The sequence below is a fragment of the Oncorhynchus gorbuscha genome, linkage group LG05 (assembly GCF_021184085.1).
Source record: "Oncorhynchus gorbuscha isolate QuinsamMale2020 ecotype Even-year linkage group LG05, OgorEven_v1.0, whole genome shotgun sequence".
Lineage (NCBI taxonomy): Eukaryota > Metazoa > Chordata > Actinopteri > Salmoniformes > Salmonidae > Oncorhynchus > Oncorhynchus gorbuscha.
The window spans coordinates 36,678,212-36,687,766 of NC_060177.1; the positions used below are offsets into that span (position 1 = coordinate 36,678,212).

General features: G+C 40.5%; 1 protein-coding gene across 1 annotated transcript; it reads right to left on the minus strand.

Annotated features, from left to right (window-relative positions):
- Positions 1-307: 307 nt before the first annotated feature.
- fshb (follicle stimulating hormone subunit beta) lies at positions 308-5,805 on the minus strand. Its single transcript, XM_046349792.1, has 3 exons — positions 5,691-5,805; positions 2,096-2,317; positions 308-628 (listed from the first exon to the last, which is right to left on the minus strand). The coding sequence occupies exons 1-3, from the start codon at positions 5,772-5,774 to the stop codon at positions 401-403; spliced, it is 534 nt and encodes a 177-aa protein (XP_046205748.1). The 5' UTR covers positions 5,775-5,805; the 3' UTR covers positions 308-400.
- Between the last annotated feature and the right edge of the window lie 3,750 nt (positions 5,806-9,555).

Below are 9,555 nucleotides of genomic sequence, written 5' to 3' on the forward strand. Positions count from 1 at the left end.
CATACATTTCCCTGACACCCAAAAGTACTTGTTACATTTTTAATGCTTAACAGGATAGGAAAATAGTCTAATTCATACACACTTATGAAGAGAACATCCCTGGTCTAATTCACACACTTATCAAGAGAACATCCCTTCTGCCTCTGATCTGGTGGACTCACTAATGACATGATTCATTGGTGAATTATATCTTGTTGGACCCTGCCCCTGTAAATAAAAAAGTGAGTGCGGTCTGGTTAGTTTAATTATTTATACATTAACTTTTGATATTTAAGTATATTCTAAAAGTAAATACTTTTAGACTTACTCAAAGTAGTGTTTTTATTGCGATAGCACATCAACAATGGAAATGGTACCATAGAATAGTCAAACTGGCTGCTGCAACAGCTTAACTACAGTATTACATTTCTAGTGGGTTTACTATGCAGCTGGGTGTTGCCATGCTTATGCGATCACAGTCAGTGTTGTCCGTCTTGCATTTGATGCAATCGCAGCTCTTGGCAACAGGTATGAAGAAGGGGTCGACCCCGGATGGACAGCCTTCCAGGTAGACCTTCTCGTAGGACCACTCCTTGAAGTTACACACCCCCTGGGAGCGCGGCAGCCATGTGCTCTGATAGTTCAGGTCCTGCCAAAAACAGGTAAATTGACATCATCAGAACACTGGCCTGTTCCCAGATATGTTGTAATGTATAGTCAACTCATGGCATGACAACCATAGGGCTTGGCAAGACAACTCAAACCGATCTGGGATTTGGCTAATGGAAACCATGTTTTTTAATTATTGCATAATTCATAGTGTTACTCTTCTGGTGTCAATGTGATCTACACAGAACAAAAATAGAATTGCCACATGTAAAGTGTTGGTCCCATGTTTCAAGAACTGACATTTTAAAAAATCCCAGAAATGTTCCATATGCACAAAAAGCCTATTTCTCTCATGTTATGAACAAATTTGTTTACATCCCTTTTAGTAAGCATTTCTCCTTTGCCAATATAATCCATCCACCTGAAAGGTGTGGCATGTCAAGAAACTGATTAAACAGAATGCTCATTACACAGGTGCACCTTGTGCCGGGGACACCAAAAGGCCAATTTAAAATGTGCAGTTTTGTCACAAAACACAATGCCACAGATGTCTTAAGTTTTGAAGGAGACTGACTGGAGGAAAGCTAGCTAAATTGGAGGAATGTTTCCAGAGAACTGAGAATTTATCTTTTAGAGTACGTCCAACCGGCCTCACAACCATAGACCATGTGTAACCACACCAGCCTAGGACCTCCACATCTGACTTCTTCACCTGCGGGATTGTCTGGGGGGGCTCTTTTGTGGGGAACAACTGATTCTGATTGGCTGGACCTTGCTCCCCAGTGGGTGGGCCTGAACCCTACCCAAGCATGTGAAATCCATAGATTAGGTCCTATTGAATTTATTTCAATTGACTGATTCCCTTATATGAACTGTAACTCAGTAAAATCTTAGAAATTGTTGCATGTTGTGTTCAATTTTTGTTCAGTATATATCAAAGGGCTGCTGATGCAACCTGGTGCAAAGTCAAATAGTAGAATGAATGATTTAGCTCAATTAGCACATACTCCTAGTCAATTAAATTAAACAGCCGAAAATGTAGCATGGCTGCACTACAATATATTACACAACAGCTCACATGCAACAGAATATATATTTTTTGTTATTTATTTTTACTAGGTAAGTCAGTTAAGAACAAGTTCCTATTTACAATGACGGCCTACCCCGGGCCAATTGTGCACCGCCCTATGGGACTCCCAATCACGGCCAGATGTGATACAGCCTGGATTCGAACCAAGGACTATAGTGACGCCTCTTGCACTGAGATACAGTGCCTTAGACCAATGCGCCACTTGAGACCAAAAATATATATAACTCAATGTAATGAAAAACAATTGTACAGGGGTGTGTTCATTAGGGCACTCAACAGAACACTTTGTGCATCAGAAAATAAAAATGTGTTTCCTATTGGCCAAGTAGGCCCTCCCTGATTCAGTCAGTCTTGTCCAGTTTGGCACCTAATAAACACATAACCCTAAATAAGTACTGTCTATCCCGATTTAGCTACCGTCGTTTCGCACAGGCCGGCGCAGGTGGTGATGGTGATGCTTCCGTGACAGTCCTCTCTCTCCACGGTGATGGTCATGTTGTTTAGTCGGCAGCCATACCTGCATTCTGTCCCCGCCCTCACTGGTGTCACCCACAGCATTGCCATGATGACCAGCTGCAGCGTCTTTAAGTGGGTGCAGTACATAATGCTTCCACAAGGAGAACAGGTCTCTTCAGGAATCTGCGACACAGCAGGGAAACACATGCTGATCAGACCCCTCGCACGCGTGCGTCCACCAACATCAGAGGGGTTCAGGACACGCAGGTTGAAATATCAAAACAAACTCTGCACCAACTATATTCATTTGGGGACATGTTGAAAAGCATAAAACATTTATGGCAATTTAGCTAGCTTGCTGTTGCTATCTAATTTGTCATGGGATGTTATTTTACCTGAAATGCACAAGGTCCTCTACTCTAACAATTATTCCACAGATTAATTATCCTCCTTCAGGCTTCTTCTTCTTTGGACTTTATATGGTGGTTGGCAACCAATTTTAAGGTACATTACCACCAACAACTAGACTGGAGTGTGAACCTCAGTTCATCTTTCAATCACCCACATGTGTATATGCTCCTAAAAACCAATGAGGATATGGGAGTGGCGGGACTTGCAGCGTGTCAAGCAGAATAGAACCAAGTTCTATTTTAGCGTCTGGCTACGCAGACGTGCACGAGCAGTGTGGGTGTAATGATTGAATATCATGTATGTGTATATTTATTTTGCCACACCCGCATGCGACAAGAGCGGTGTGGTAAGCATGTTACCAATGAGTAGATGGGAGAGGCAGGACTTGCAGCACATTAAGCATCACAAATGGAACCAAATTCTATTTTAGAGCCTGGCTATGCAGACACGCGCAAGCAGTGTGGGTGCAATGATTGAATAACATGTATGTGTACATTTATTTTGTAACGTGAGCGGTGTGGTCAGCATGTTACCAATGTGCCATCTCCTTGGTTTTTAGGAGCATATACCCACGTGGGTGATTGAAAGATGAACTGAGGTCCACAGTCCAGTCCCAAGACAAATTAGCTAGCAAAGGCAAGCTAGCTAGCTAAATTGCCATAAATACTTAATGCTTTTCAACCTGTCCCCAAATTAATATAGTTGGTTCAGAGTTTGTTTTGATATTTCAACCTGCGTGTCCTGATCGCGTCTGGTGTGGTTGGACAAAATCAACATGCTTGCGATGGCACATGTGCTAGCGCTCTGATCGGCATGTTACATTCTGACCACACCTCTCTCAGCACATGCGCAAGCGTTACAAAATAAATTTACACCGATGTTATTCAATGATTGCACACACACACACTGCTCGGGCGCGTCTGCATAGCCAGGCACTAAAATAGAACTTGGTTCTATTTGTGATGCTTGACGCGCTGCAAGTCCCGCCTCTCCTATCTCCTCATTGGTTTTTAGGAGCAAATACCCTTGCGGGTGATTGAAAGATTAACAGAGGTCCACACTCCAGTCCAGTTGGTGGTGGTAATGCACCTTAAAGTTGGTTGCTAACCACCATATAAAGTCCAAAGAAGAAGAAGAAGCCTGAAGGAGGAGAGATTACTAGAAACAAACTTGGTTTACCCTTTTATCTGTGGATTAATTGTCGGAGTAGAGGACCTTGTGCATTTCTGGTAAAATAATAACCCAAATGTTCATATCCCAGGACAAATTAGCTAGCAACAGCACACTAGCTAAATAGACATACATGTTTAATGCTTTTCGACATGTCCCCAAATTAATATAGTTGGGTCAGAATTCATTTTGATATTTCAACCTGCATGTCCTGATTACGACTGGTGTGGGTGGACAAAATCAACATGCGTGCGATGTAGCACATAGACACTCATGATCGGTCTGGTCAGCATGTCAGGTCACACTTTAAACAAAGTATATCTTATAAGGCCTTCAGACTCCCTTTATAAGGCCACCCCAAATCATTAAGGAAATGTAATCCTATATGAAGGGTGGCATATAGGGTTATGTGTGTCACATTTGCCAAAGCACCAGACAAAGTACCTCACCCATTGTATCACTTCTATTATATGATACATTTTATTTATTCATTTATAACCTGAATATGATTATGGCCATAATGTCAGGTTTCCTTACTGATATTTTCTCAGACCACATAACGTCCCCTCTTGGTCTCACAATGGACATTTTATCTACCATTTCAATCAGGGATTCACAACCACTCAGAGGACATTGCTCCTGAGTGGCGCAGTGGTCTAAGGCACTGCATCTCAGTGCAAGACGGGTCACTACAGTCCCTGGTTCTTATCCAAGCTGTATCACAGCCGGCCGTGATTTGGAGTCCCATAGAAACGGCGCACAATTGGCCCAGCGTCGTCCGGTGTAGGCCATCATTGTAAATAAAAATTTGTTCTTAACTGACTTGCCTAGTTAAATAAAGGTTCAATGTAAAAACAAAAATGAGATAAAAATATTTCAATTGCTGTGGGTCTATTAAAGATGTTTGTCAGAGATAATCCTGTCAAAATCTAAGATATACTGAAATCACCTAAAGAATACAGACAAGGTCAGATGAGTCATTTTCTATTTGGTCACCAGCCAAAACCAATAGTAGATTTGTGAGGAAAAAGATAGCATGTCGTTGGAAGCTACTCCGCTCATTGGGAAAGAGAATAGATGTTGTTCTACATCAACATAGCCCTCTTAGACCTTTGTGGCTAGGATGAATGGAATGAGCTTAAGGCTATTGTTACTCTGCCACGGACAAGATAAGATCGTCTATAAAACTTAATTTGATGTAATTTAATGCGGGCATCCAGGGGAGGGAAGAAGGGAGGACAAATGTATCAGCAAAATGATGTTGAATTAGATTACATTAAATGTTCAGATTAAACCGTCAATTAGTTTATCAAATGATCGGCAATGCCCTGAAATGATGTGCTAGACTGAGTCTTTTGAAATGAGGAAAAATGTATTGTTATTATTGTAGTATTATGTTATTGCATTAGAAACAGCTACAGCCCGGGTACCAAAGTAAATTAGAAGGTGAAAAGGGGAGACAATTAAGAGATTGTTAATTAAGAGACATTACATCAGAATCTTAGTTTGAATATCAAATCTCATGAAAGGCTTTCAACTTTTCAACAATAGTGACAATTTAACATTCACGCAATTTAAAACCATTAGAATTCAAATGAGCATTGCAATCTCAATTTATCAATGATAGTTTTCCCATATTTTTCTTCTACTCAGATTAGTCACGTCGAAAAGATCTCAGTAAGTGATGAAAATATTTTTCAACTATTCCAAGTGCATACTGTCTTTGAACCCTTCCAGATCAAGTTCTTCCTCTCTCCACAAGCTGTATCATCTATTTTGAGCATGACAAATACAAACATTACAGTCAAACATAAAGATTCAGGGAAAACACGCACGCCATTCAGATATACACTAGGCTACACACACACACACACACACACACACACACACACACACTAAGGAATTACATTTACAGGCAGAGATAGTCAATGAGATCAGCAGTGTACACAGAAGTCTGCAAAGTCAACATACTCACCTGTTGGGTTCTCCCTTTTGATTTAGTGACGAAGGAGGGTTGCCCCAGCTCTTTTATCCTCTCTGCACCTATAAATATTATCATACGGGTATTGCTCCATCTTTGACTGCTTTCTTCCGACAAGGACCTTTCTTAAACCTCGCACGGGGGTGGACTCAAATCTCTTAAGCTCCGTTGCCTTGGAATAGTGAGGTTTTTCCTACCTGTCTGTCTATGTGTAAATATAGTGGTTTATAGTGGTACGCGGATAGGCTCAGGTCTGTAACTCAAGGTCAATACACCCACACAAGGGGAGCAAGCTCGTGTATTTAGAATATCTGTATCAAAACACAAGGCAGAATGGCTTAAATGGATCAGCAATGTGTGTGCTCCCATTAGAACCAACATGTAACACTGCCAATGCATGGAAAAACCCATATAACGCCTGCATGTTCAATAATGTAGGTGCCTGTCAGCCCCCTCTCAGAAAGAGGACAGCACGTCAAATCTTCAGTGTCATTTCAAAGACTCGGACAGTGTTGTCCGCACTATAGATATTCCTTGGATACATTGATATGTAACAGAGATGGTTGTGTGACTACACTTGTAGAAGTCCCGGGTTCAAACTCTGTCGGTCACAAATACAGTGATTGACCAATGCCTCCAATGGTTGACAATAACACTTCTGGTCTATTTGACCAATGCCTATGAATGCACTTGGTTGACAATCCCATTCTGTGGTGCATCATCATTATCGCATTCCCCTCTGAACCATTGGCTCCCTTTAAAGGTTCCCAATGCATAAGATGGGTAATTCAAGGCATATCTCTAAGGAATCTTATTTGTCATAGGATATTTTTCACGAGAAAGTGCAATAATCTGACTAAGCCATTCTTTAGTTAATTATTAAACCTTTGCCAGGGGAATATGCTTAGTGAGAGACTCTAGTATTGATCATTTCTGACACCTTCACCAACCATGCTCACACAAGATGAACCCAGTGGTAGGGAAAGTACCCAATTGTTCTCCTTATAAGTCAGCGAGTTGGACCATTTTCCTGTCCTGCCAAGCATTCAAAATGTAATGAGTACTTTTGGGTATCAGGGAAAATGTATGTAGTAAAACTTACATTATTTCATTTTAGAATATAGTGAAGTAAAAGTTGTAAAAAATATAAATTAGTAAAGTACAGATACCATAAATAACTACTTAAGTAGTACTTTAAAGTAATTTTACTAAAGCGCTTTACACCACTGGATGGACAAAACTAAAAAGGGTGGTGGCTAGTGTCCATAGATCTGCTGATGGACAAGAACTAAACAATAAGCTAACCATATTGTTAACCAGATTGTCAAATAAATTGTTTCCAAAATGTACACTTTGCACTGGTGCAAAGAGATATGGAGCTTATGTTGCCAATGAAGCAATGGTAGGGAAAGTTAGCCATGTCCCTAGCTGGCCAGGCTGTGGCTGCATTCAGTAAAGTCAGTCCTGGAGGTTTCAACATGAAAACGCACCACAGCCTAGTAACAGTAACCGTTTGGGCAGCAGCCATGGTTTGTACAGACAGTTCCTTGGACTTCAATGTATAGTTTCTGCTCTGACATGCACTGTCAACTATGGGACCTTATGTAGACAGGTGTGTTTCTTTCTAATTAATGTCCAAACAATTGAATTGCCGTAGGTGGAGTCCAATCAAGTTGTAGTGACTGTTATGTAAATTCTACACAGGGACACTCAAAGTCAATCTTAAATTATCCTTGTTAATTAACACTTAACTGGAGAAGTCACAGTCAAACTTAGATGCTTAAAGTACTGGTCTGAAGTGACACACAGACAAGTTATATATGCATATTGCTAAATTGCTGATACTGATAGTGAGGATTTGTTCAATCAGTCACTTGTATGAACACAGAAATTGGTTATTAGAAAAGCACAAAAATGGAACACAGACATTCATTATTAGAAAAGCACAAACATAAAATGTTCCATCACATTACCTCTTCTTATCACTCAATCTGTGATAATTATCATTACATTTTAAGGTAAGCATTAGATTATAGCTTCTATCAAAACTTTCTATACTTCTATTAAAGTAAGGGAAATCAACACATTAAACTAGACACTTCATCATTTCAAACCCTTCATTCTGACTTATACAATCTAATTAGTATGGTAATACTATCAACATAATAAAGGATATACTTCTATTAACGGGAGTGAATTCATCAAAAACACACACACATACACAGAATGTTACATTTTGGCAATTTGAGATCCCCAACTTCCAAACAGCGACTCCAAACAAGTTGCAGGCGTCCACTCTGGTTGTGGGGAGTTATTCTTGGCAACAGTGGCAATGTATTCGGCAAAATCAATCATATTAGAAGAGTGATCTGGGACAAAGTATGTTCAGCGCCAATGATTGAACAAGTGCCCCCTTGATCTGGGGGGGAATCTGCCAAAACATAGTCAAGAGCTTTTCTGTTTCGCAGAGTAAGTTCTTTTAGTATTACCAATTCTCTCTACGTCTCTGGAGATCTCCTGAATTTGGTTTAGGGCATTTTTGTTCACCACTTAACCGGACCCAAATCAGGGCCTAGCAGGGCTCTCCTTCCACGATGACTGTCTACTTATGGGCCTCTACTCAAGGCCGGCATTGGTCCCTTTCGCTCAGGACTCCTTCTACTTCGCCAAATACATTTGCCAAATACAAATACATTTGCACATAAATGATTCCATCTAACCCATAACACATGAATTGCTCCACTTATATAGTTAGAAACATACTAAAAACTTGCTCAAGTCTATTAGCCAGTTACAAAAAAATGTGTCAGTTTCCAACAATCCCTCATCTGGAACAATGATCACTCACATGTTCCACACGACCTAGAAACCATATTGACTTTCACAGGGAAGAGAGAGAACATGAGAGAACACTTTCACACCAACCTTGATAAGAATGAGATTGGGGCGAGGTTAGCCCAAGCTCCAATCTAGTGGCTCTCCTCACATTTTAGGGGCATTACTCTGTCTCTAGAAGCCTCGCCTTTCCAAATCATAATTAGAACTATTGATAAATTATCCAACCCAACTCAATGCGTTCTTAGTCTAAATTACTCCACATTTATCAGTGTACAGACCTCCTTAATCAACCTGATACTCCAAATAAATAATGTTGGACAAGCTTAAATCAATTATGGGCACGGTTGACCACTCCCTTCCTTCACGGCACTCATTCTTCTGCCGTTTCTTCATTTTCTTCTTCAGATAGTGTTTTAGTTAGTCCTCCCAATGGAACATGTTCAAAGTGGATGGCCCTTGACAATGTCCCGATTTCAAAGCAGACGAATCTCTCACCTGAGCTGGTACCCTCTACAGTCCATTATGTCTTGTACATTTTCCTACTAGTACACCAGCAGCATGAGAAACGTTTGGATGGGATCTCTCTCCATGCTCACTCCACGTGGACTCATGTCGCACTCCTGAGAGAAAAGACAAGAGAGAAAAGGCAGTTGATAGCTTCGATTGAATGCTGTGTACAGGTTGCTGGCTCGGACTCAAGTCTCACGGTAGAAGTGGTGACGGACAGGGCCATAGTGAACGCCATTGTTGCCATTACTTCAGCCAGTTAGAAGGGGTGAGGTTTACACTGTTCTTGATCAAATTATCCCTTCCATGCATCTAGATACCATCTGTGGTCACCTTCGCCATAACCTCAAGAGAGGACAGACCAGAACAACAGTTTAGTTTGGGGCATTTCATTTATTCACTGTAACATCATATTTTTCTTATTTTCAACTTATTTTCTAAAAGTAGTGAAGACATCAAAACTATGAAATAACAAAAAAGTGTTAAACAAATCAAAATATATTTTACATTTTAG

What these genes read in the sequence shown, in the direction of transcription:
- fshb (XM_046349792.1), bottom strand. Translation starts at nt 5,774, where the DNA reads ATGATAATATTTATAGGTGCAGAGAGGATAAAAGAGCTGGGGCAACCC. An exon ending in CAAAAGGGAGAACCCAACAG is followed by an intron (nt 2,318 to 5,690) that starts GTGAGTATGTTG and finishes GCTGTGTCGCAG; the next exon opens with ATTCCTGAAGAGACCTGTTC. An exon ending in CCGGCCTGTGCGAAACGACG is followed by an intron (nt 629 to 2,095) that starts GTAGCTAAATCG and finishes TGTTTTTGGCAG; the next exon opens with GACCTGAACTATCAGAGCAC.